Source organism: Ursus arctos, unplaced genomic scaffold (genome assembly GCF_023065955.2).
Source record: "Ursus arctos isolate Adak ecotype North America unplaced genomic scaffold, UrsArc2.0 scaffold_8, whole genome shotgun sequence".
Taxonomy (NCBI): Eukaryota; Metazoa; Chordata; class Mammalia; order Carnivora; family Ursidae; genus Ursus; species Ursus arctos.
The window spans coordinates 2,169,739-2,197,708 of NW_026623100.1; the positions used below are offsets into that span (position 1 = coordinate 2,169,739).

Here is a 27,970-nt window from a genome sequence, read left to right on the forward strand (position 1 = left end):
ATTACTCTTCTGTTTTGTTACAGTGAGAACTAAAACAGGTTAAGAGTTTAAAGGAAAGACTAAAACGTGAATTTTAAAAAACACCTTATACATTAGTCATTAGGGAAATATAAAATAAAAACACAATTGAAAGAGATATTTGTACACCTATGCTCTCAGCAGCATTATTCACAATAGTTAAAACTGCAAGCAACCCAAGTATCCATCAACAGATGAATGGGTAAGCAAAATATAGTGTATACATACAACACAATATTATTCAGCCTAAAAAAGGAAGGAAATTCTGACATATGCTACAGTGATGAACCTTGAGGACATTATAAAAAGTAAATAAGTTAGTCACAAAAAGACAAATAGAGCATGATCCCACTTACATGAAGTACTTAAGAACACTCAAAATCATAGAGACAGAAAGAAGAATGGTGGTTGCCAAGGCTTGTGGAAGAGAAGGATAGGGAATTATTGTTTAATGGGTTTAGGGTTTCAGTTTAACAAAATAAAGAGAGTTCTGGAGATGGATGGTGGTGATGTTTGTACAACATTATGTACTTAATACCAATGAATTTCACATTTAAAAATGGTTAAGATAGTAAACTCTATGTATTTTTTTATCACAATAAAAATATTGGGGAAAAAAATAAAACCACAATAAGATACCACTTCACACCTACTATGTTGGGTATAATGAAAATGACAATAAATACCAAGTGCTGGTGAGAATGTGAAACATCCTCATACACTGCTGCTGAAAACAACCACTTAGGCAGTTTCCTCTATAAAATCTCACCATACGATCCAACAATTACACTCCTAGAAATTTACCCAGGAAAAATAAAAAATTTGCGCAAAGACATGTACATAAATGTTCACAGCAGCATCACTCATAATAAACAAAAATCAGAAACAATTCAAATGTCAATCAACTGGCGGATCGATACACAAAATGTGGTATATCTGTACAATGGAATACTACTCAGCAGTCAAAGAAAAAAACTACTGACAAATGCTACAATATGAAAGAACCTTGCAAAATAATAAGAAATATATATACTGGGTTTGCCCTCATGTTTTGACACAGGCTCCTAAAACCTTTGTAAATAGGGGTGCTAGGAGCATCTTCTATTCTAACATGTAGTCTTTGACCTTGATCCCTGGCACAAAGCTCCTAAAACCCTTGTAGTTTCCTAAGTGATAAGAGCACTAGGGATATCTTTTGTTCTAATCTTTGACCCTGGTTCCTGACACACAGTTCCTAAATCCTTTGGAATTTCCTGGGTGACAGGAGTGTTTTTGTTCTACTAACATGATTCTAGGTAAGCTCCAGGATGGCTCCCCGAGTGGGGCCTAGCCACGGGGAAGACCAAGGCATGATTAGAAGCTTGAAAATTTTACCCTACGCTCCATTCTCGAGAGAGGAGACAGAGGCTAGAAATGGAGTAATCAATTACGCCTATGTGAGGCCTCCCCAAAAAAATCCCAAAAGTGCAGGGTTGGGAGAGCTTCCAGTTTGGTGAATACATCACCATACCACCCCAACTCTACAGGGCAGAAGCTCCTGAGCCTGGGTCTCTTCCAGGCCTCACCTATGTATCACTTCATCTGGCTGTTCATCTGTCCCCTTTATCATATCCTTTATTATACAGTAAATTGGTAAACGCAGTATTTCCCCAAGTTCTGTAAGCTGATCTAGCAAATAAGCGACTCCAAGCAGAGGAGGTTCTGGGATCCTCTAACTGGTAGCCACGTTGGACAGAAATTGTGGAGACCTACTACTTGCAACTGGCCCCTGAAGTGGGGGGAGAGCAGTCTTGTGGGATTGAGCCCTTAACCTGTGCAATCTGACATGCAGCTGATGTCAGAGAGTTGCCTGGTGTGGGGAAATCCCACAGCCTTGGCATCAGAAATGTTGGGAGCGTAGAAGTGGTGAGAGTGAAGGAGACACACAGGAGGAGAACTCAGCTTCTCCTAATCAAATCTCAAAAACACCCCAAGTGAAAGAAGCCAGATGTTAAAGACTACAAAATGTATATTTCAAGGTAAATTAAATGCCCAGAAAAGGCAGATTTACAGAAACAAAAAGCAAGTCACTGTTTGCCTAGGCCTGGAGGCAAGAGTGAGAGGCATGAATGAGGGATCCTTTGGGGGTGACAGAAACATTCTCACACAGGCTTGCAAGAATGGCTGCACAACTTTATAAATACATGAAAACCTCATAAACTTACACAATGGGTGAATTTTATGGAATGTAAACTACTTCAAAAAAGTTATTTTAAAAAAAGGACTTTTTATTTTCTAGGATTTTCTGCTTCCTTATAAAGTTGTAATTATACCATGTTCTAATTTCACATACAGCTTTTTTATTAACTAGAAAAAGTGATCATGATATAGTGATATTATGAAACTTTAATAACTATCATTTTAAATACCTACATAATTTCACTGAACAGGTATCATCATTTTAAATGGTCCTCTACCATTATTTATTTTCAAACTTTCCACTAGTATAAATAATGCTGCCAAAATCTTTTCACACATCAAATTCTCTTCACTTTCAGAATAACTTCCTTAGGTGTATTACAAGTTACAAATCATCTCAGACTTGATACATACTACCAAATTATTTTACTAAAAAATTTTATCAATTACACCCTCATACCAGCAACATATGATAAATACGTTTTTAGCAAGCTATGCTAATATTGTAAGCAACTGATAGGCAACTGATAATATCTCTTTTAACATATACTTCTTTGGTGAGTCACTAATGTTGAACATTTAGTATGCTTTTGTACATAAGTTATATTTTCCCTTTTGTTTCTATTTTTAAAATATTTTCTCTATTCATCTTCTTTTCTCCACATATGCACTAGAGTTTGCAATATTCTGATCAACACATAATATTAATGTTTTCTATACCATTTTTTTGCAAATGTTTTTCCCAATCTGTGTTTAATTTACAGAAGCTTATTCTTATTCAAATATATCTTTTTATAATTTCTTCCTAAAATTTCTTTTAAAAGTACTTCTTTTAAAAGTATTCTAGGAATCTGATAAATATTTGTTTCTATTTTATTTCAGTGTTTATATGGCTTGATTTTATAAGTAACTATTAAATATCACCCTCTGGAATTTCTTCCGATGTCACATAAAGCTCTAAACTTTTTTCCTCTAATTGCTGACAAATTATCTCACCATTCGTGGGACATTATGGAATAATCTGCCTCTTCTCCACTGCAAACCCTGTTTATCACATTGCTCATATTACAAACTCTATCTCTGGCCCACTGACCTATCTTACCCCACCTGAGACACACACTGTACCAACCATGTGTTTATTTATTTTATTTTTTAAGATTTTATTTATTTGACAGAGAGAGACACAGCGAGAGAGGGAACACAAGCAGGGGGAGCAGCAGAGGGAGAGGGAGAAGCAGACTTCCCACTGAGCAGGGAGCCCAACGTAGGGCTCGATCCCAAGACCCTGGGATCATGACCTGAGCCTAAGGCAGACGCTTAACGACTGAGCCACCCAGGTGCCCCCCAATCATGTGTTTAAACAGCTAACACAGCTAATGTTCTCTTCCTCACCACCTTTCCTTCCTTCCAGTAACTAGGTTTTTGCTATCCTTGCCTGTTAATTCTTAAGAAACTTCAGGATATTCTATCAATTTTGCCAAAAGAGTTCCACCTGGAATTCTGATGAGTAATACTAAAGAGATATATTAACATAGAAAACTGAAGGAGTTCACAAGAAACAATGTTAACGTTTGATCTAAAAGATTTCACCCATTCACTTGGAAGCTTCACTGATCCAGAATATAGCATCTTCCCATGGCAAATAACTGTTCCTACACTAAGTCCTAAGGAAGAAAAGCAATATGTGCATAGTACTGTACTGTACGAATACTTGTACTTGCACAGTATTACTGCAAATACGAAAAGCTGAAATAACTCTTCAAGTGTAATTTAATGCTTCCTGAAAGGTATTTTATTAGCATTTACTCACATATTATTTTATGCAGTATTTAAATAAATATACTTCACTAAACCAAAAAACCATATATACCAAATAAAATATACCGCATTGTTATTCATTCAACAAGTATTTACTGAGTGACTAGTATGTGCTATGCTTTGTTATATGAGCTTGGGATACACAGGTATCCCAAAAAGCTTAAGTAGCTTTTAGTAGGACAATGCTACATTCTTAGAACTTAACCTCTTTATCAAAATATACCTAAAAGTCAACCTCATATTTTGACTTTCATCCTATTTGTTCAGCTAATCCCTAGCAATGCTTCCTTCTGGAAAGCATGAGTAACACTAACTGAGCATAAGAGAATTTCATCTCTAAAAAGTTCCCAAGCATCCTTGGAGTTCCCATCACCCTCTCAATCACTCTCACTTGCTGCAGGCTTCACATTCCAGAACCTATCACCACAACTTCCTTCATAGAAAGCACTCTAAATGACCAAACATATTATCAGAAAGAGCTGTGGTGTTTATTTTAAAAATCAAAAGGGCTCAAGCTCAGAAAACTCTTCTTGTTAAGTCTGGTCTCACGGTCCCAAAATGACCTTTGTGGGGGGGGGGACCTCTGAAATTTTGAGGAATCACTGGAACTTTTATCTTTTGTCAAATTCAAGAGAGAGCTATGTATTAAAATTAAGCATCACTTTTTACACTTTACCAACATCTTTTGTCATCATTAGTAACATTCTCAAACAGAAAGCACCTGAAAGTACTAGAAAAACCAGATCTAAAATAGAGTAGCAAAAATAAAGTAGCTTTTGTACAACTATATAAGTACTCATGGTTAAAGCATTCCATTAGAAAGCATTAAGAAATTGCCTTAAACAGACATCTGCAGATGTTTCGTGCTTTGTACAGATCTGGCAAATGCCCAAAAGACAAAAAATGCTCTCATTTTGACATGTGAGTTAGCCAGTATTAAGAAAAAAGAAAAAAAAAAAAAAGCACATTAGGTCCAGAAATGCCATTAAATTATTTCAGACATTAGCCTTCTACCCACTTCAAAGTTACAGCACTGTAAATCTGGTTTATCTTACAAAACAGATAACCTATGTCCTATACATATATCTTCAAAAAATTTTTAAACACAGTGTTTTCATCATTATCCTCAGTCATGTAAACATATCCAATCACCTGAAATGGGCTACATGCTAAGAGAACTTTCCTGCTATCACAAGGCTAGCCACAAAGCTCACTTTCTTGGACTCATTTTATTTTTTTATTTTTATTATTTTTTTTCCCTGGGTATATATTCTTTTTTTTATAATAATATTTTTTATTATATTATGTTAGTCACCATACAGTACATCCCTGGTTTCCGATGTAAAGCTCCATGCTTCATTAGTTGCGTATAACACCCAGTGCACCATGCAATACGTGCCCTCCTTACTACCCATCACCAGTCCATCCCATTCCCCCACCCGCCCTCCCCTCTGAGGTCCTCAGTTTGTTTCTCAGAGTCCACAGTCTCTCATGTTTCATTCCCCCTTCTGACCACCCCCCCTTTCTTTATCCCTTTTTTCCCCTACTGATCATCCTAGTTCTTACGTTCCATAGATGAGAGAAATCATATGATAGTTGTCTTTCTCTGCTTGACTTATTTCACTTAGCATTATCTTGGACTCATTTTAAAACAGAAAAGTAGTCTCTACCCATGTTTACAAAGGATTCGTGACTATTACAAAAATATCACTACGCACACTCCTAAAACAAAAGGCTGCTCATTTGACGGATGAATTACTCCATTTTAAGATTCTAAAGAAGACTACATGATATTCCCTAAAATATGCTTCGCTACAACAAAATCTACATTATATTCCAAAGAAAAACCTATTCTGACAGCAATTCATTAAAACCCAAAGGAATTGATTCATGTATTTTAATGTGGGCAATGACCCTAAACTGTGATATTTTGGACATCATTTTCCCACACACTCTCTAAATGAGAAAATTTGAAAGTAGTGAATGCATATTTATTTTGTTCTAAACTTTCCCATTAGAATAAGAGACAGAGGCATTCAAGTCAAGCCTGAAGAATCAGGCTAAATTTTAACCTACATTTATATGCTTTAGTTGGGTAGAAGGCCTAAGTCAAAATGCCAAAGGTCCCTTCTTTAATTACGGGCTTAGCACATGTCATTTTTATCTGACTACTTCTGGTTTTATCTGTTTTATGTGACTGTTTCTGTCTCTGGGAGCCCAGGACCAATATCTGAACCACTACTTCAGATGGCATCCAGACACTTGGAGCCAGCAGTTGGCAAGCTAACCTGTGCTGAAGATTCTCTCACCACCATGTTCTAAGGGTTTGAAAAAGACAGACATTCTCAGGCTCCCCAAAATCCACCTCTCCCCCCTTCAGTGATGACGTGGAGGATGTTGGCAATTCCCAGCGAAGTCCTGCCTGGTTGTCTACCACCCTGGAATATGACTGGTCTGCTTCCCAGAAACTTCAAGGTCAACCCCACAATCGCTAAGTGTGGAAGCGCACCAGTTGTGTGGAAAGTCAGAGTCTAACTGCCATTTGTAATTCAAAGAGTGAGGAAAAAAGCTTTACTCAAAATGTGTGTGTATATATACAGTTTAAAGATTTCATTCATTCATTCATTCATTCATTCATTCAAGAAAGAGAATGTGCATGAAGTTGGGGGGAATAGTAGAGAGGGAGAGAGAGAAAGAGGTAAAGAATCCCAAGCAGACTCCCTGCTAACCGCAGAGCCCCATGTGGGGCTCCATCTCAGGACCCCAAGATCATTATCTAAGCCAAAACCAAGGAAAACCACTATTCATGTAACCTGAGCCACCCAGGCACCCCTCAAAATGTATACTAAATTTAACTTCAAATACAACTCTACCTGATGAAGTCCACCATCCCTTCTTCTTATCATGTAATGAAATAAGAACTCTAAATCAGTCCTTTAATCGCCTCAGTTGCAGATTAGTCATAATTACAGTCAGAGAAGGTATCTACTGAAAAGGAGAAAAGTTTTGGGGCGGCTGGGTGGCTCAGTTGGTTAAGCGACTGACTCCGGATTTCGGCTCAGGTCATGATCTCAGGGTGGTGAGATCATGCCTGGTCAGGGCTCCATGCTCAGCAGGGAGTCTGCCTCTCTCCCCTTTCTCTCCCTCTGTACCTCCCTCCCGCTCATACTCTCTTTCTCTCTCAAATAAACAAATAAAAATCTTAAAAAAAAAGAAAAAAGAAAAAGGAGAAGGGCACCTGGGTGGCTCGGTTGGTTAAACGTCTGCCTTTGGCTCAGGTCATGATCCCAGGGTCCTGGGATGGTGCTCCAAGTCCAGCTCCCCTCTCAGTGGGGAGTCTGCTTCTTCCTCTGCCCCTCCCACTGCTCTTGCAAGCTCCCTCTTTCAAATAAATAAATAAATAAATAAATAAATAAATAAATAAATAAATAAAATCTTTTTAAAAATGGAGAAAGTTTTAATTAAAATACAAACATCATTCAGGAAATGTTGTTTTCCATTTAAAAAAACAGACACAATAATCATTCAGATGATTTGCAGGTGCTTTTAAAAAGTCTCCATAAGCAACTTATTTTGCCCTTTACAGATTTTTTTTCATATCTCTCATTGGACAACATTTTAAACTCTACGTGACATTCAACATGGAACTATTTCTACCACTGCCTTAAAAAAGGGTCACCCAAATTAGAGAGAGATTTGCTAAGTAATGAACAGCTAGGCTTTGCTAGTTCAGCTATAAACGACATAAACATTAACTACATCTTTCGATGGTGTGTGGCAATTGGCTAATGAACAGGGATCAGTAGGTGTGAGCAGGAAGTTATCCACACTCCAATGGGCTTCCGGATGCCACCTTAACCTGAGGGGCTCACACTACAAGAGGAACATACTCAAAGAGTAGAGAGGCAGGCTGAGAATGAGGTAAAAACACTGGCCCAAGAGAACGTGGGATCTCGACTCTAACTGAAGTGCTTGTAAAATGTAAGTATTATGTAGGTACCATGAACAATGAACTTTTCTGAGCACAGATCTCATGCTCAGTATAGTACAAAAGTGATATATGGTAAGGTAACACACATATTATTGAGTAGGGGACTGGACTCTATTATATAATAACATTTGCAATCTGTCAAGTTGTGCCAGTGGTTATCAAATTAGTCAATAGGGAGAAAGCTTCTCTTTTTAGAAGTATTGAAGCTAGGACATGAAATGTCTTTTTTTTTTTTTTTAATGATTTTTTATTATATTATGTTAGTCACCATACAGTACATCCCCGGTTTCCGATGTAAGGCTCAATGATTCATTAGTTCTGTATAACACCCAGTGCACCATGCAATACGTGCCCTCTTTACTACCCATCACCGGTCTATCCCATTCCCCCACCCCCCTCCCCTCTGAAAGGACATGAAATGTCTTAAACAACAATATCACCGTTTTGCAACCTCTTAATGGAGTTAATGATCTAGACTGAAAGTCTACACAGTGTGGTCTGCCACCTATTTTTGCATGACCTGTGAGCTAAAAAAGTTCTTACATTTCCACCTTAATTAAGGAATTCTTCATTTCTCCACTTTCGTCAGCAACACACACACACACACACACACACACACACACATACACACACACACACACACAGAGTGCCTAATGTGCTAGGCACTGTTCTAAATGTTTTATATACGGTAACCTGTTTAATAATGACAATCACAAGAGATGAGTATTATTACCTTCATTTTACACATGAGGCAGAGAGAAGTCAGGCACTTATCAACAGGTAAGAAGCTGGGATATGAGCACAGACAGTTTAGCTCCAGAATCAATGCTCTTACTCTCCATGTGTGCCATTTCCCATTTGTAATGTCTAATTGGCACAGATTAGTGAAAACATATGGCTCTTTTCATTTCAGTAAGGTGGAAGGTATACTAATGTCAATGGGCCTGGCACCCCAGGTAGAAAAACCACTATTCTTGGGGCACCGGGGTGGCTCAGTCGTTAAGTATCTGCCTTTGGCTCAGGTCATGATCCCAGGGTCCTGGGATGGAGCCCCGCATCAGGCTCCCTGCTGAGCGGGAAGCCTGCTTCTCCCTCACCCACTCCCCCTGCTGGTGTTCCCTCTCTCCCTGTGTCTCTCTCTGTCCAATAAATAAATAAAATCTTAAAAAAAAAAAAGAAAAAGAAAGAAAGAAAGAAAGAAAAACCGCTATTCTTTAAGTCAGTTACTGGATCCAAGCTCCAGATCCTCCCATGTCAGCCTAGTACTCTGAATATATATTTTAAATTTCCAAACCTCCCATTTTTAGTGTGAAAATAAGAATGTTCGTATTTCTCTAACTCATTCATTTACTTATTGAGCACCTAATGTCAGGCATTGTTGCTGGATCTTGGAACACAAAGATGAATGGAGAAAAATCATTTCCCTGAAGGAAATCAGAGTCTAAAGTGGAGAGACAGGAAAATAGCCCCTTCTGTGCTATATGACAGGTTTTACATCATAGGAGTTACCGTATATTAAGAATAATAAAGAGTGGAGAGAAGAAAATGTGTAACGTTTCTCTGGGTGAGGAAGAAGGAAATTTATTCTCAGGGATAACATCATGGAAAAGATGATTTCTGAAATGAATCTTGAAAGATTAGGAATGCCTCTAAGGACATAAAATGTTGGGGAAACAGGGTATGTAAAAACAAGAAGAAACAAAAGAAAAAGATAAGTCCTAATTTCAAACAGCTCTAGAAGTGTAGAACACACATCTTCAGGGCAGTTGGGGGTAGGGGTGGATGAATCCTAAGTGGAGCTAGAAAGGTAAGGATTGGGGAACAAGACAAAATATTTAATCAATTCCAAAGCACTGCAAAAATAGCCAGTGGTTCTTAACATATTCTTTATGTTATGTTTAAGTCATGACTGATGGTCTGACGTCTCCTCAGTTGAAGCAATGCCAGCAATGTACAGCTCTAGACAATCTTACAATGTGGGAGCCTTTCAAACATGTCAGATGCTCTGAAAACATTATTCCCTGAGCTCTGCTGCAGAAGCACCTGAGACAGAATTATAACTTTCCATGCAAAATGTCAAATTTTAAACACTCTAGTTTTCTTTTTTTTTTAAATATTTTTTTTAATGATTTTTTATTATATTATGTTAGTCACCATACAGTACATCCCCGGTTTCCGATGTAAGGCTCGAAAACACTCTAGTTTTCAATTAGATGTTCTGCATCTGGAGAAGCCAGCCTGTGTTTCTGATAGAAACAGAGAAATCTGAGATCTAAAGTGTTCTTTAAAAAAGACCTTTCAACCATTCCCTTTTGAAGCCATGAGGGACCAACACAGGGAGTCTGGATTACCCAGATAACCACTTCAATTTCCTGTCTCTCTCTGCTTTTGGTAAGTGAGGCAGGAAATGAACAGCACAATAATTTAATACAGGTGTCCTCAAAACACATTTCTTTTCCCTACCCTAACTGACTCTCCATTTTACTCTTAGAGAATTTCAGTGAAAATTAAGAATAGGCATTGTCTGGGAAAATTATAGCACTACAGTAAGTCTATAAAGGTTCCAGTGGGGAACAGGTGGAAAAATGATAACTGTTGCCCATTTAGAAAAACACGCATTTTTAAAAATTAAATAATTTTGGGCACCTGGGTGGCTCTGTCAGTTAAGCGGCTGCCTTTGGCTCAGGTCATGATCCCAGAGTCCTGGGATTGAGCCCTGCATTGGGCTCCCTACTCAGTGGAAGCCTGTTTGTCCCTCTCCTGCTCCCCCTGCTTGTGCTCTGTCTCTCTCTCTCTCTCAAATAAATAAGTAAAATCTTTAAAAAGAAATTAAATGTTTTAAGATCATTGTAGATTCACATGCAGTTCTAAGAAATAATACAGAGATATCTTATGTACACTTTACCCAACTTCTTCAAATGGTAACATCTTACAAAAATGTAGCACACTAAGATCACAACCGTGATACTGACATTAGTACAGTGAAGACACAGAACATTCTATAATCACAAGGATCCTCCATGTTGCCCTTTCATACTCATACCCTACTTCAGTCCAACCTATGTCCCCAGCCCCATCTCCTCTTAACCCCAGCCATGACTAATGTTTTCTATCTCTATAATTTTGTGATTTAGAAAATGTTATATAAATTGAAGCACACAGTATGTGACCTTTTGAGACTGGCTTTTTTTTTTTTTTCATTTAGTATAATACCCTCAAGGATCCTAAGATCCATCCAAACTTGTACAAAAATCAATAGCCTATTCCTTTTTATTGCTGAATAGTATTTCATGAGACAGAGGAACTACACTTCATTTAACCATTTACCTGCTGAAGAACATCTGAGCTGCTTCTAGTACTTTGGAATTAAGAACAAAGTTGTTTCCTGGATGTTAAACCAATCTTGCATACCTTGGATAAACCCCATTAGGTCATGATGTAAAACCCTTTTTATACTTTTTGGATTCAATTTGTTAATATCTTGTTGAGAATTTTTGCACCTATGTCCTCTTTTTTTAAACAATAATTTTTTATTATGTTATGTGAGTCACCATACAGTACATCCCAAGTTTTTGATATAAACTTCCATGATTCATTACTTGCGTATAACACCCAGTGCACCATGCAATACATGCCCTCCTTAATAACCATCACGGGCCTATCCCAATCCCCAAACCCTCTCCCCTCTAAAGCCCTGAGGTTGTTTCCCAGAGTCCATAGTCTCTCATGGTTCATTTGCCCTTCTGTTTACTCCCCCTTCCTTCTTCCCTTTCTTCTCCTATCAATATCCTACTTCTTATGTTCCATAAATGACTGAAACCATATGATAACTGTCTTTCTCTGCTTGACTTATTTCGCTTAGCATTATCTCCTCCAGTCCCATCCACGTTGCTGCAAATGTTGAGAAATCATTTTTTTTGAGGGCTGAGTAATATTCCATTGTATATATGGACCACATCTTCTTAATCCAGTCATCTGTTGATGGGCATCTCGGCTCCTTCCATGATTTAGCTATTGTGGACAATGCTGCTATGAACATTGGGGTGCATATGGCCCTTCTCTTCACTACATCTGTATCCTTGGGGTAAATACCCAGTAGTGCAATTGCTAGATCATAGGGTAGCTCAATTTTTAACTTTTTAAGGGACCTCCACACTGTTTTCCAAAGTGGCTGTACCAACTTGCATTCCCAACAATATAAGAGGGATTCCCTTTCTCCACATTCTCTCCAACATTTGTGGTTTCCTGCCTTGTCAATTTTGCCATTCTAACTGGTGTAAGGTAGTATCTCAAGGTGGTTTTGATTTGAATTTCCTGATGGCTATGATTTTGAACACTTTTTCATGTGTCTGTTAGCCATTTGTATGTCTTCATTGGAAAAGTGTCTGTTCATATCTTCTGCCCATTTTTTGATTTGATTATTTGTTTCCCGTGTATTGAGTTTGAAAAGTTTTTTTTTTTTTTAAAGATTTTATTTATTTATTCGACAGAGATAGAGACAGCCAGCGAGAGAGGGAACACAAGCAGGGGGAGTGGGAGAGGAAGAAGCAGGCTCATAGCAGAAGAGCCTGATGTGGGGCTCGATCCCAGATCGCCAGGATCACGCCCTGAGCCGAAGGCAGACGCTTAACCGCTGTGCCACCCAGGCGCCCCTGAAAAGTTCTTTGTAGATCTTGGATACCAGTCTTTTATCTGTAGTGTCATTTGCAAGTATCTTCTCCCATTCCGTGGGTGCCTCTTAGTTTTTTTGACCGTTCCCTTGGCTGTGCAGAAGCTTTTTATCTTGATGAAGTCCCACAAGTTCATCCTTTCTTTTGTTTCTCTTGCCTTTGGAGATTTGTCATGAAAAAAGTTGCTATGGCTGATGTCAAAGAGGTTGCAGCCTATGTTCTCTTCTAGAATTTTGAAGGATTCCTATCTCACATCGAGGTCGTTCATCCATTTGGAGTTCATCTTTGTGTATGCTGTGAGAGAGTGGTCAACTTTCATTCTTTTGCATGTAGCTGTCCAATTTTCCCAGCACCATTTATTGAAGAGACTGTCTTTTTTCCACTGGATGTTTTTTCCTGGTTGTCAAAGAGTAGTTGCCCAAAGAGCTGAGGGTCCATTTCTGGGTTCTCTATTCTGTTCCATTGGTCTATGTGTCTGTTTTTTCGCCAGTACCACACTGTCATTGTGATCACAGCTTTGTAGTATAGTGAAATCTGGCAACGTGATGCTGCCAGCTTTGTTTTTCCTTTTCAACAATTCCTTGGCGATCTGGGGCCTTTTCTGGTTCCACACAAATTTAAGGGCTGTTTGTTCCAGTTCTTTGAAAAATGTCATTGGTATTTTGATCGGGATGGCATTGAAAGTGTAGATTGCTCTGGGTAGCATAGACCTTTTAACTATGTTTATGCTTCCGATCCATGACCATGGAATATTTTTCCATCTTTTTGTGTCTTCTTCAATGTCTTTCAAGAGTGATTGGTAGTTTCTAGAATATAGATCCTTTATGTCTCTGGTTAAGTTAATTCCAAGGTAACGTATGATTTTGGGTACTATTGTAAATGGAATGGATTCCCTAATTTCTCTTTCTTCAGTCTCATTGTTCGTGTATAGAAATGCAACTGATTTCTGAGCATTGATTTTGTATCCCACCACATTACTAAATTGCTCTATAACTTCTAGTACTTTGGGGATGGAGTCTTTTGGGTTTTCCATATAGAGTATCATGTCATCTGCAAAGAGAGACAGTTTGACTTCTTCTTTGCGGATTTGAATACCTTTTATCCCTTTTTCTTGTCTGATTGCTGTTGCAAGGACGTCTAGTATTATGTTGAATAATAATGGCGAGAGTGAGCAGCCTTGTCGTGTTCCTGATCTTAAGGGAAAGGCTTTCAGCTTTTCCCCATTGAGAATGATATTTGCTGTAGGCTTTTCATAGATGGTTTTTATGAAATTGAGGAATGTGCCCTCTATCCCTGCATTCTGAAGGGTTTTAATCAGGAAAGGATGCTGTATTTTGTCAAATGCTTTTCTGCATCAGTTGAGAGGATCATATGGTTCTTGACTCTTTTCTTGTTGATATGATCTATCACACTGATCGATCTGAACCACCCTTGCATCCCAGGGATGAATCCCACTTGGTCATGATGGATAATCCATTTAATGTACTGTTGGATCCTATTAGCTAGGATCTTGTTGAGAATTTTCGTGTCCATATTCATCAGGGATAACGGTCTGTAATTCTCCTTTTTGATGGGGTCTTTGCCTGGTTTGGGGATTAAAGTAATACTGGCCTCATAGAATGAGTTTTGTAGTTTTCCTTCTGTTTCTATTTTTTGAAACAGCTTCAGGAGAATAGGTATTATTTCTTTTTGAATGTTTGGTAGAATTCCCCGGGGAATCCGTCAGGCCCTGGACTCTAGTTTTTGGGGAGGTTTTTGATCACTGCTTCAATCTCTTCATAATTAATCGGTCTGTTTAAATAATCAATTTCTTCCTGTTTCAGTCTTGGTAGTTTATAGGTTTTCAGGAAGGCATCCATTTCTTCCAGGTTGTTTAATTTATTGGCATAAAGCTGTTGATAAAAGTTTCTAATGATCTTTCCTATTTCATTGGTGTTGGTCGTGATCTCTCCCTTTTCATTCATAATTTTATTAATTTGGGTCCTTTCTCTATTCTTTTGAATAAGTCTTGCCAGTGGTTTATCGATCTTATTTATTCTTTCAAAGAACCAGCTTCTAGTTTTGTTGATCTGTTCTGCTGTGCTCCTGGTTTCTAATTCATTGATCTCTGCTCTAATCTTGATCAACTGCTTTCTTGTGCGTGGGTTAGGCCTGTTCTTCTGCTACAGCTGCAGCTTCTTGAGGTAAGAATATAAAAACTACATTTTAGATTTTTCTATTCTTTTGAGTGATGCTTGGATGGCTATGTATTTTCCCCTTAGGACTGCCTTTGCAGTGTCCCATAGGTTTTGGACCATTGTGTTTTCATTCTTGTTGGTCTCCACAAATTATTTAAACTGATTTTTAATTTCCTGGTTTACCCAATCATTCTTGAGCAGGATGGTTCTTAGTTTCCAAGTGTCTGAGTTTCTTCCAAATTTTCCCTTGTGATTGAGTTCCAGTTTCGAAGCATTGTGGTCTCAGCAAATGCAGGGAATAATCTCAGTCTTTTGGTATCAGTTGAGACCTGTTTTGTGACCCAGTATAGGCTCTATTCTGGAGAAAGTTCCATGTGTATTCGAAAAGAATGAGTATTCTATTGTTCTAGGGTGTAGTGTTCTGTATATATCTATGAGGTCCATCTGGTCCAGTATGTCATTCAAAGCTCTTGTTTCTTTGTTGATTTTCTGCTTAGGTGATCTGTCTATTGCTGAGAGTGGAGTGTTGAGGTCCCCTACTATTAACGTATTATTATCTGTATGTCTCTTCATTCTGGTTAAGAGTTGGCTTGTTATCTAGCTGCTCCTCTGTTGGGGGCATAGATATTTATAATTGTCATATCCACTTGTTGGATACATCCTTTAAGAATAATATAGTGTCCTTCTGTATCTCTAACTACAGTCTTTAGTTTAAAATCTAATCTGTCTGATATGAGAATCGCTACCCCAGCTTTCTTTTGAGGTCCATTGGCATGAAAAATATTTTTTCCATCCCTTCACTTTCAGTCTGGATGTATCTTTAGGTTCAAGATGAGTCTCTTGTAGACAACAAATGGATGGGTCATGTCTTTTTATCCAATCTGCAACCCTGTGGCATTTTATGGGAGCATTTAGGCCATTCACATTGAGAGTGATTATTGAGACATATGATTTTAATGATGTCATGTTGCCTGTGAAGTCTTTGTTTCTATAGATTGTAAATTTCTGTTCTGTATCACTCTTGGGGCCTTTTTACACTCATAGAACCCCGCTTAATATCTCCCGTAGAGCTGGTTTGGTGGTTATGAATTCGGTCAGTTTCTGCTGATCCTGGAAGGTCCTTATCTCTCCATCAATTCTGAATGACAGCCTTGCTGGATAAAGAATCCTTGGCTGCATGTTCTTCTCGGACAGAGCTTTAAAAATACCCTTCCAACCCTTCCTCTCTTGCCAAGTCTGTGTAGACAGGTGTGACGTTATTCTGATATTTTTACCTCTGTACGTGAGAAATATTTTTGCCTTGGCCGCTTTCAATACTGTATCCTTGGATCTAATATTTGCGAAATGCACTATGATGTGACGTGGTGTAGGTTTGCCATTGTCGACCTTGGGAGGGGTCCTCTCTGCCTCTTGGACACGAATGCTTGCTTCCTTTGTCAGATTAGGGAAGTTTTCACTACAATTTGTTCAAATATCTTTTCTAGACCTCTCTCTCCACCTCCTCGGGGATGCCGATGATTGACATTGGAACGTTTCATTGAGTCAGTAATCTCCTGTAGTCTACATTCTTGAGATTGGATTTTTTTGAGCCAAGTTTCTGTTTTAACTTTCTCTTCTACCATCCCATCCCTCAATTCACTAATTTGTTCTGCTTCATTTACCCTGGCCGTTAGAGCATCTAGTTTTGACTGCATTGGAGTCATAGCATTTTTAATTTCTGCCAGATACGCTCTCATTTCTGCCCTTAGAGATTCTATATTCTCGTTAATATTTTCATTAAAATTTTTTTCAAGCCTACACATCATCTTGACCATTGTTACTCTGAACTCCATTTCTGACAATTTGGTTATATCTATATCCATCAGTTCTGTGGCAGAAGCCACAGACTCGTTATCTTTTTTTTGCTGGGGGGATTTCACCTCCTTGTCATTCTGATGAGGAGAGGTTGCGGGGTTGCCCAGAGCCCAAATTACTGACCAGGACCCAGGCAGTGTGCACTTGTTTTATAGGGACCTTAGGGATGTGGGCTTCTTGATTTTTCAGCCTGCCTTCTGGGGGAGGGCCTGCCGTGCTGATACTCAGGCAACCCTGTTTGGGTAGAATCACCCTGTCCCCTGCAAGGGGGGATGAGGATGGGCACAATGTGAGCTGGTATTTCTAGGCTTTTGTTCTCTGGTGGCTTTCCCTGGCGGTTTTCTGTGACTCTTCTGAGAGTCAGAGCAGCAGTGGCCATATCCTAGCCTCTGTCTCAGAACAGAGAGATCGCAGTCCGCTCTCCACTGAGCTCTCTTGGCCACTTTAACTCGGTTTCTGTCGGTGATGCCAAAAACCCTGCAGCGTCCCAGGTTGTGCGCCCCACAGCCTCTCTCCCAGCCCTCACTTCCAGAGCCAGCACGTCTGTGCCCTTTGTGCTTCTAACACCGCCAGCCGCCCCTGGTTCCCACGTGCGCTCCCGAGCTCCCTGTTTCATGTGGTTCGAGTGTGCGCTCCAGAGCGCCGGTTTTCAGTCTGGCCGTGCGTGCGCTCCCGAGATCCCGGTTTCAGTCTCGTTCAAGTGTGCGCTCTGGAGCTCGGGTTTTCAGTTTGGTCGCGCGAGCACTTCCAAGCTCCCGGTTTCAGTCTAGTTCGAGTGTGTGCTCCGGAGCTCCGGTTTTCAGTTTGGACGTGAGTGCACTCCCAAGCTCCCGGTTTTAGTCCGGTTCCAGTGAGCGCTCCGGAGCTGTGGTTTTCAGTCTGGTCGTGCGCATTCCCGGGCTCAGGTTATCAGTCTGCTCTCTCGCAGGTGCCGGTCTGCGAGTCAGCCCACTCCCCAGTGCAGGTGGCTACTGCTTCCTGGCACCCAATCGCATGGGCTCCCTCCCTCTTCTGTTTATCTTCTGATATCTGTGCATGGTTTCACGGCTCCCTGCTTCATACCTCAATACTCAGCGCTAGAGATGTTCATTTGTAGAGATTCAGATGTATCTTCCTGTGTCTCAGGCTGATTCCGTGGATTTTCAGGATGGTCTGATACATATCCAGCTCGACTCAGGGGACCAGCTGAAAATGGGTCCCCTACTCCTCCGCCATCTTTTTTCCTCTGCATCTATGTTCTTAAGAGATACTAGTCTGAAATTTCCTTTTCTTGTAATGTCTTTGACTTTGGTGTTAGGATAGTACTCGCTTCGTAGATAGTGTCAGGAGGTATTCCTTCTAGTTTTATTCTCTGAAAGACTGTAGAAAAATGTTATAAATCTTCTTAAACTATTTGGTAGAATTCATCAGTGAACCCATATGGGTATGGAGTTGTTTTGGAAGATTATTATTTATTGATTCAATTTCTTTCAATAGATATAGGCCTATTCAGATCATCTATTTTTTCTTGTTTGAGTTTTAGCAGATTGTGTCTTTGAAGGAATTGGTCCATTTTTAGTAAATCATCAAATGTGTGGGCACTGAGTTGTTCATCGCATTCCTTTATTATCCTTTTAATTTCCATGGGATCTATAGTGATATCCCCGCTTTCATTTCTGATATTAGTAATTTGTGTCCTCTCTTTTTTTCTTAGCCTTATCACTTTTGTTGAACTTTTCCAAGAACTAGCTTTTGGTTTTATTGATTTTCTCTATTCATTTCCTGTTTTCAATTTCACTGATTTTTTGCTCTAATTCTTTTTCTTTCTTTCTTTTTCTTTTTTTTTTTAGAGATTTATTTATTTGAGAGAGAGCGAGCATGAGCGGGGTGGGGCAGAGGGAGAGGGAGATAGAAAACCCACAAGCAGACTCCCTGCTGAGCGTGCAACCCATTGAGTGGCTTGATCCCAGGACCCTGAAATCACGACCTGGGCTGAAACCAAGAGTTGGATATTTCCTATAAACGCAAAATGTTATTTTTTCTCTCTGGCTACTTTTAAGGTCTTTTATGTCTTTAGTTTTCAGAAGTTTAATCATAATGTGTCTTGGCCGGAATTTCTTTTGGTTTATCCTGTTTGTGGTTTGTGCAGCTTCTTGAGTTGGTTCATTTACATTTCTTGCCAATTTTGGGAAATTTTCAGCCATTATTTCCTCTAGTATTTTTCTACCCCACCCTCTTTCCCTCTCCTTTCAGGATTCAAATGACACAAATATTAGCTCCTTTGTTATAGTTCCACAAGTCCCCAAGGCTTTGTTCCTTGTCCTCCTTCCCCCTACCCTGGTTCTATTTTCTCTCTGTTGTTCACACTGGGTAATTTCTAGTATTTTAATCTTCCAGTTCACTGATTCTTTCCTCAGTCCCCTTCAGTTGAATCCACCCACTGTTGAGCCCTCCACTGAACTTCTTATTTGCATTACTATATTTTTCAGCAGCAGAATTTCCATTTGAATCTTCTTTATATCTTATCTTCTATCTCTTGGCTGAAGCTTTCTACTTTCTACTGAACAGTGTCACTAATGTGCGACCTGGTGAGTTTTTCACTTCTTGAACTCAGTATCCTCATCTGTACAATGGGCATTAAACACTCTACTTCGTGGTATGGCTGTGAATATAAGATTTGTTACATAGATGTTCAATACCTTTAAAGTATCATTTGTATTTGTATTTGTAAAATGTTTGTAACTACCCAAAGTAGGTAATTAATAAAAGGTGGTTATCACTAGAAAGCTTTCAAATGAGTGGCCTAGCAATGAAATGAAATCGTCTAAACAGGGATTACTAAACAGCATTTAAATTTCTTCCCAATGTTCCATGGGTGCTGGGTCTCTGCCACTAGTATACATTATACTGTAGAGTTAAGTTAAGCCAAATGTGAGAGTTATCTCGTCTTACTCAAAGTTTGGTGACTTTATTCAAACGATGTCACAGGCACTAAGTAGAACTAGCTCTGAACTTTTCAGTTCACTAACAAATGGAGGAATAAATGGAGAAATAAAGTTCATTTAAATCTAGTTTGTTTTTCTTTGGACATTTAACGAATTTTGATTAAGACATTCCCTTACTTTCAGAGATTACAATTTGGCCAAAAATATAGACCAGCAACTATAACACAAAACAGAAGCTGATAACTACCAAAAAAGAAGTCAAAATGCTTTGGGAGAGCAGATACAAGCTCCGAATCCCTAACTCCCTAACCATACAACAAGGGCTCAATAAATGTTCCAGAAACTCATTATTTCATGGGAGAAGTGGAAATTCTGACCAAGTGCCAAGAAGACAGAGGAGAAGATGATTTTCTGGCCCAAAAGCAAGAGCAAAGACACAGAGATGGGAAATGCTAGATGTTTCAGAAAATGGCAAATAGGTGAGAGTTTAGTGAAATACAGACTAAGGGAACAGTGTGCAATGAAGCTATCAAGACAGGCTGGGGCCAGACCATAAAGAGCCTTAAACTTTAGGCTCTAGAGTTTTGACTTTATCTGATAGTCAATAAGAAGTCTTCTTAATATTTTGAACGGTAGAGTAATATTACCAAAGTGGTGCTTTAGGAAAATCTTGAGCCAACATGAATGACAGAATAAACTGAAAGACATGCTAGAGCTGGGACCATGTCTTATCTGCCTTTCTCGTCTCTACAGTTGCACTTGCACTGTGCCTCGCATATTAAAAAATCTGTGGAATCTACTGCACTGAAGAGGAGGAACAACAAGCTGCGGCAGAGGCAGCAGCTGCCTACCCTCTCTTCCATACTGTATTAATAAAGCAGACTCCATATGGGATAGCAACATGCCCAGCTTTAAAATAAAAAACAAACACACAAAAACAAAACCAACAACTAGGACATTTGCCAATGAAAAATAATTTACAATCTGTTTAAGCAGCTGGTATATTTGTCACTTTTATGCATCAGTAAAGAAGTCTGTCAATAGGAAAGAATCTCTCAGACTGTAGCATGTGGGGGCAGTGGACATGGGTGGGCAAGAAGAGCCAAATCTCTGGGAATAAAGAAATACAATCACCACCATGTTATGACTAGGAATCCCATGTCCCCAAGAATGCATTTCAGAAAAGAAATCCGGGGCGCCTGGGTGGTGCAGTCGTTAAGCGTCTGCCTTCGGCTCAGGGCGTGATCCCAGCGTTCTGGGATCGAGCCCCACATCAGGCTTCTCTGCTATGAGCCTGCTTCTTCCTCTCCCACTCCCCCTGCCTGTGTTCCCTCTCTCGCTGGCTGTCTCTCTCTGTCAAATAAATAAATAAAATCTTAAAAAAAAAAAAAGGTAAAAAAAAAAAAAGAAAAGAAATCCACTTGAAAGAGAGTGACATCCAGGACCTTTGCAACAGAACAATTCTATGGCAATATTTAATAATTCATTCAGACATTTCTAGAATGACTATGTTAATGGGTTTCAGAATATCAAAGTCTCAGCCTTCAAGGCATTTACAATATAGGTGGGAAGATAAAATATATATGTAACAATCTATAACAATGCAATCTGAATGAAGTAATGGAACAAACTAGTGTAGTATAGCAGAGAGGACTCTACACTACCTTCTAGTCCTAACCCTACTATTAACTCACTTTGTGGCCTTGAGCAGAGGTAAATAAAATTACCTCTCTATGCAACTCCTGACCTATAAAATAAAGGAACAGTTTAGTGGACTACTATAGTAGACTCACTAAAGTATTGAGTATATTAGTTTAGTAGATTCTAACTTTTACACATATGAAGCCATTTTTTAAATACTAGGCAAATTTCTTCATCTTCATGTTACTATAATCGTCTTTTTAGTATATGCTAACAGAGAGCATATATTACAAAAATGCTACCACAAATCCCATAACACCCTTTAAAAGAATCTGTACTTTATCAACATTTAAATGACAAACAGGAACGCACACAGAATTATGTGTCCTACCTCAAATGTTTAATATGCGTATGTATTTTATTTTGCATTCTCTGAAGTCTTTCCCAGCCTTAATATTATCTTACATTCACTTGAAAGATAATCAGGATGAGGGTGAAAAAGAAGAAAGAAAGGAGTGAGAAAGAGAAGGATTCAAAGAAAATTCTATAGTAGGAACTCAGCAAGAAAGTGGGTATAGAGAGTAAAGGAAAAGAAGAAATCCCAAGTGACTGTATCAGTGCCAGTTAACAGTGAAGTCAGAAGTTGTAAGCTTGGAAAAAAAGAACCAGGATGATAGGAAAAATCAACATCAAAACTATAGTTACCATTAACTGAACATCTACTATGTTCCTGGCATGATGTCAGATTCTTTAAAAAAATTTTTACATGTACATGGTTAAAAAAAATCAAAACAGTATAAAAAGGTATATAGTAAAAAAAATTCCCTCTCATTCTAGATTCCTAAACTCCTTAGATTCCTAGACACCCTCTCCTGGGGCAACAATTATTAACAGTTTCATTTGTATCTTTCAGAAATGTTTATACTGGCCTGCATATTTAATTCGCACAACAACTCTCTGACATAGATGGTATTACTTTATAAATTAAGAAAATAAGCCTTAAAGAGGTTGACTGGGTAAGGCCATTGAGCCATGAAGGGACAGAACTGGTATTAAACACAAGGCCAACCATCCATGCACACACCCACTCAGGGATCTCCTACAGAAACACTGGCAGGGATGTTCAACAGACTTGAAATAACAAAAAACTGGAAACAAAATGTCCATCAAGGGCTGGTTATATAAATCATATCATACGTATACTGTGAACTACTATACAGCCATTAAATCTAAAGTTAAAAACTTATGGTAGAGCTACATATGCTACACAGGAAAACCTGTAAGACAGCTTATTTAACTAAAAAAATAATAATAATAATTGCCAGAAATGAGGAAACATTGTTTAACCACCTAGAGTTTCAGTCTGGGATGATGAGAAAGTTCTGGAGATGGCTAATGGCAAGGGCTGAACACCAATGTCAATGTACTTAGTGCCACTGAACGCACACTGAAAAATGATTAAGACAGTGTATTTTGCTATGTGTATTTTACATTTTTAAAAAATCCTAAAAAAAGTAATTGCAGAACAGTATGACTATGATTCCTTATTTGTACAAAGAGACTGTGTGTGTATATATACATTTTTTATAAACATTTTTAATCCTTTGTCTCCCTTTATCATACCTGTTCCTCAGACATCCTGATAAGACTTCAGACTTCAGGTGTCTCCCACCCTCAATATATCTGTCGGCATTCAAACTCAATTCCTAGCACCCTTTTTCCTATCCCACACAAAATAAACTATTCAGAGGCTGATATATCTATAACTTCCCAACCCCTATGTTAAATGTCCTTGTGGACTCATCAAACTTCCAAATATGCTCCAACATGAAACAAAACAAAACAAAACAAAAAACCATGCAGGCAAATGCTTCCTCCTCTCCCCCAGTGAATTCCAGTGTGGAAATGTCTGATGAGATCAAATAAAAGAGAAGAGATGATGTCGGTATGAGGGGGCTTAAAACCACTGCAGGGCAGAATGCACAGTGTGTGGCAGCAGGAAGAGCAGCCCTTGCTTCTCAAGTATCTTAAAATTGAAGTTTTTGGAAGACAACATGGCAACAGTCCAGCATGTAATGCAGATGATATTCCTGTGGGTGGGAAACCACAGCTTAAAGCATAATTACAAGAAATGTAAAATTGACAAACGGCCTGAGATGTTTTGTATTCTATTTAAGTGCAACCCTGACTAAGAACATGACCTACACTGGGGTTTATTTAAATGATTATCTGAAGAACAAACACAACACTATTAAAAATAGAGACTTTCAGGGCAAAGCTGTGCTCTCTCAGTATAGATCAGCTTTAGCTGTTGAAGTTTCTCTGACCCAGTGGAGGAGCAGAAAGGCCTTCTCCAGAAAGAAAGGAAAGCTCAAGTGCTGTACCCACATTTGCCAAGAGAAAGAGCTGTCCAGAAGACAGTTTCAGGGGTCACCACTGAGGAAAGGGATGGGAATGATAATATGTGGAATCTAAAAACAAAAAATGACAAACAAAACAGAAAGAGACTCATAAACACAGAGAAAAAACTGGTGGTTGGTTGTGGGGGGGGCGGGGAGGGTCAGGGTGGAGGACTGGGAACAAGGGCGAAACAGTTGAAGGGGATTTAGAGGTATAAATTTCCAGTTCTAAAGTAAGTCAAGGGGATGAAAAGCTCAACAGAGGGAATATAATCAATAATATTGTAATAACATTGTATGGTGACAGATGATAATTGCATTTATTATCATGGTAAGTATTTTCCAAGGTATGCAACTGTCTAATCACTATGTTGCACATCTGAAACTAATACAACATTGTATGTCAATGATAAAACTTTTAAAAAAAATTTAAGACAGCAGTCCTGATCGACTGTTTTCCCTAAGTTTATAGGGCATGGAATAACCAGAACTGAAGGTTATCTTTCCACCACCTAATTTTCATTGGTTTTGTTAAAAATGAAGAGCTCAACTTCCTCACCCATACAAAAAGGCATAGAGAGCTGAAGTTTTAGGAAGACACTCACTGCCATGACATTTTCCCTTTTCATAACAACACTGGCTATCTTGTCAGGAAAATACTTAAGGGCAGAAAACTGCTTTTTTCATAGCGATTCTTCAAGTCTTAGTAAGTCCCAATAAAACTCCCCCAAACTAGAAAGCACACAGAACAACAAGCCTTTAATACATAATTTAAGAAAAATCTTTCTATGTAGTCTTTTAAAAATATACCAAATATCCACTTCCCTCATCATTTAGGAATATGTCATTAACAGTGGTTCTCCAAATGTCATCTCAAAACCCTGGAGGAGGTGGGGGGGGGGGGCGGGGAGATATCTCCAAGACTTTTACAAGAGGTCTGGGAGATCAAAACTCTTTTCATAATACTACTAAGAAGTTCTGAAAAAGATGCTGTAGCCTTTTGCACTGTAGTGACACCTTCACCAATAATGCAAAAGCAAAGATGGGTATAACTGCTGGCTGCTAAGTGGTGCAACTGAATTCTTCACCTCCATGGACTTGCAGCAAAAGAATGCCAACTTCCCTTTTAAACATCCTTGATGAAAATGGTACAGCCACTTTGGAATAGTCCAGCGTTTCTTAGAAAGTGCAACATGAAATTACCACACAACCCAGAAACTGCACTCCTGGACATTTATCCCAGAGAAAGGAAAACTTGTATCTACATAAAAACCTGTCCACAAAATTCGTGGTAGCTTTATTATTAAGAGTCCAAACCTGGAAGCAGCCTAAATGTCCTTCAACTGGCAAACAGACTGTTCCATACTCATAGCATGGAGTACTACTCAGCCATGACAAGGAATTATGGTATGCACAACTTGGAGGCATGTCCAGAGAATTAAGCTAAATTTTAAAAAAGGCAATTCGAGAAGGTTATATAAGTATGAGTCTACTTATACAAATTTTGAAATGACTACATTTTAGAAATGTAGAACAGATGAGTGGTTTCCAGGCTTTAAGAAGGAGGAAGAAAATGGAGGAGGGTGTGGGTAAAACATGGCAACATGAGGGATCCTTGTGATGCTGGAACTCACTGTTCTATATTTTGACTGTGGTGATAGACACATGCACCAACACTTGTGATAAAATTGCACAGACCTAAATACACATACACACACAGATGACTACAACTGGGAAATCCAAACAAGACAGATGGATTGTATTACTACCAACATCATGGTTGTGATACTATACTACAACTTTGCAAAATATTAATATTGGGGGAAACTGGGTAAAGGATACACTGGATCTCTGAATTATTTCTTATAACTGCATGTGAATCTATAAAAATTTCAATTAAAGAATGCATACCCATGTTCATAGCAGCATTATTCACAATAGGTACAACACAGAAGCAACCCAAGTAGGTACAAAAGGATGAATAGATAAACGAATGGCATATACATACAATGGAATAGTATTCAGCTCTAAAAAGTCAGGAAATTCTGACATGCTACAACACGGATGAACCCTGAGCGCATTATGCTAAGTGAATGAAATAAGACAATCACAGAGAGACAAATACTGTGTGATTGATTCCATTTATATGAATTACCTGGAACAATCAGAGACAGAAAACAGGAGTTACCAGGGGCTGGCAGGGAGGGAAAAATAGAAAGTTGTTGTTTAATAGGTATAGAGTTTCAGTTTTGCAAGTGGAAAAGAATTCTGGAGATGGATGGTGGTAACGGTCACTCAACAACATGATGTACTTAATACAAAAAAAAAAAAAAAAGGAAAAGATTGCTAAGAGCAAATTCAAGATGGGAAGGGGATGACATCAAGGAGGGACACTAGATCAGTTCAAGGGTCTTAAAAGGAAGCAGTTTATATTCTTTATTTATACTGTGTATCCACTGTAACATTATTCTTTACATCTTAACTTTTGTATTGACTTAATATTCAGTAAATTTTTCAAAGACAAAAAAATGTCCTTGATGAAGTGGTACAAATTATTAATGTTATTAAATCTTGACCCTTGACCTTCTTGTTACTTGTGAGGAAAAGGGAGGTATGCATAAAGCAGTTCTGCTGCATACCAAGTAAGATGGTTGTCTCCAGGAAAAGCACATGTGTCACTGAGTGATGAGGTGAATCAAATGCTTTCTTCATGGTATACCATTTTTACTGGAAATAATAGGTGATAAACTACGGTTTTTAGACTTGTACTTAGCAGACATTTCTTGAAACTCAAAAAAGTGAGCCTGTCACTTTGAGGAAAACAACTGACAGCAGTTTCCTGCCAATAATAAAAATCAAACTTTCAAGTGAAATTCAGGATGGCAGGAAACTTGTTCCCACTGCCTCGAGTTTGACAGGTTCTCAATACTTAACAACTTTTCTAACAAAATCAGCGATGATATTAACAAATATTACCTAGCGGTACCATATAATAAAATGTGCCAGCCTTTGGAGGATCTGCCTAACTTTATGAACCAGTATTTTCCAAATGACAAACATGACCATCCACACTGCAAGACAGACCAATGATTTTTAACGTAACAGTGTGAAAAGTTCACTGGTAAGGCTTCAGATTCCACATCCAAACTAATCTTTAAGAAACTACCATTTATCTAGTTTCGGTGTAGTAGCAAAGACCATCCACAATTATCTGCAAAAGCTATTAAAACACTCCTCCCTTTTCAACTAGGTAAATACTTGCATAAGACCAGATTTTCTTCACACAGTTCAGTCAAAAAAACACATCGCAATAGACTGAATGCAAGGAATTTAGGAAACTCTAGTTGTCCTTCTACTATGCTAGACACTTAAGAGATTAGCAAAAAAGACCACCGCTCGTCGCACTGATTTTTTGTTTAGGAAAGTACTATTTTCATAAAAATGTGTTAAATGTCGGTTAACATAGCACGGATTTACTGTTTCTTTAATGAATTAAATATTTTAAATGCCTCAGTTTTCATTTCCAATCCAGTAAGTATCTATAGGCATAAGCATCACCAGCAGAAAGTTTTTATTTTTTAAAATGGGTGCTAAGACCAAGACGTTGGAGGGCCGCTGGTCTGCACACGTGTTCCAACGGCTAGAACATGAATTATTCACTCAACAAACATCTGCTGTGGGGTGCTGTGCTAAGCCCTCGAAGTGCTTAGGCGATATTGGACACGTCACCAATAACTAGTGGAACCTCTCACCAGCGGCCGTCAGCCCGGGTCCGAGCGCGCCGCGGAGGGAGCGCGGAGTCGTGGATGCGGGCGGCCGGGCCTGGGGGACGCGGCCCCGCTCTACTCCGGGCTCCGCGGCCGCCGAGGGGCTCGGGCGGAGGCCGGAGCGCGGGGAGACAGGCCGCCCGCCCACGACCGGCACCCAGGGCAGCGGGAAGGCCGGGGAACTGGTCCGCCGCCGACGTGGCGGGTGCCGAGCCAGCGCAGTCGCGGTGGCGCCCGGCCCTTACCTGTTGGTCATTCCTGCCGCCACGCCCAGCATCTCTCCGCAGTCTGCTGTCGTCCCTCCGCACGTCGGCTCCCGGCGCCGCTCCCACCGCCTTCTCCTCCCTCGCGCTGCGCGGAGCTGCGGGCGGGCGGGCGGGCCGGGAGCAGGAAGGGGAGGCGGGCAAGGGGCGGGGAAGCCGCCGCCGCCTCCGGCCCTCAGCCGGCAAATGGTTGGGCGCGCCGCGCGGGGGAGCGCGCGGGACAGGGGCGACGCGAGGTGGGCGCGGGGGCGGAGCCGCCGGCGCGGGGAA

General features: G+C 39.5%; 1 protein-coding gene across 2 annotated transcripts in view; it reads right to left on the reverse strand.

Moving 5' to 3' along the window:
- LIMS1 (LIM zinc finger domain containing 1) overlaps positions 1–27,900 on the reverse strand; it is a 146,925-nt gene extending 119,025 nt beyond the window's left edge. The window contains exon 1 of one of the 2 annotated variants that reach the window (XM_048222446.2): positions 27,683–27,900. In XM_048222446.2, coding sequence (XP_048078403.1) covers positions 27,683–27,714 — 32 coding nt within the window. In that variant the 5' untranslated portion in view covers positions 27,715–27,900. The remainder of the gene's footprint in view (positions 1–27,682) is intronic. The other variant, XM_044379099.3, reaches the window with a different exon arrangement.
- Positions 27,901–27,970: the final 70 nt, after the last annotated feature.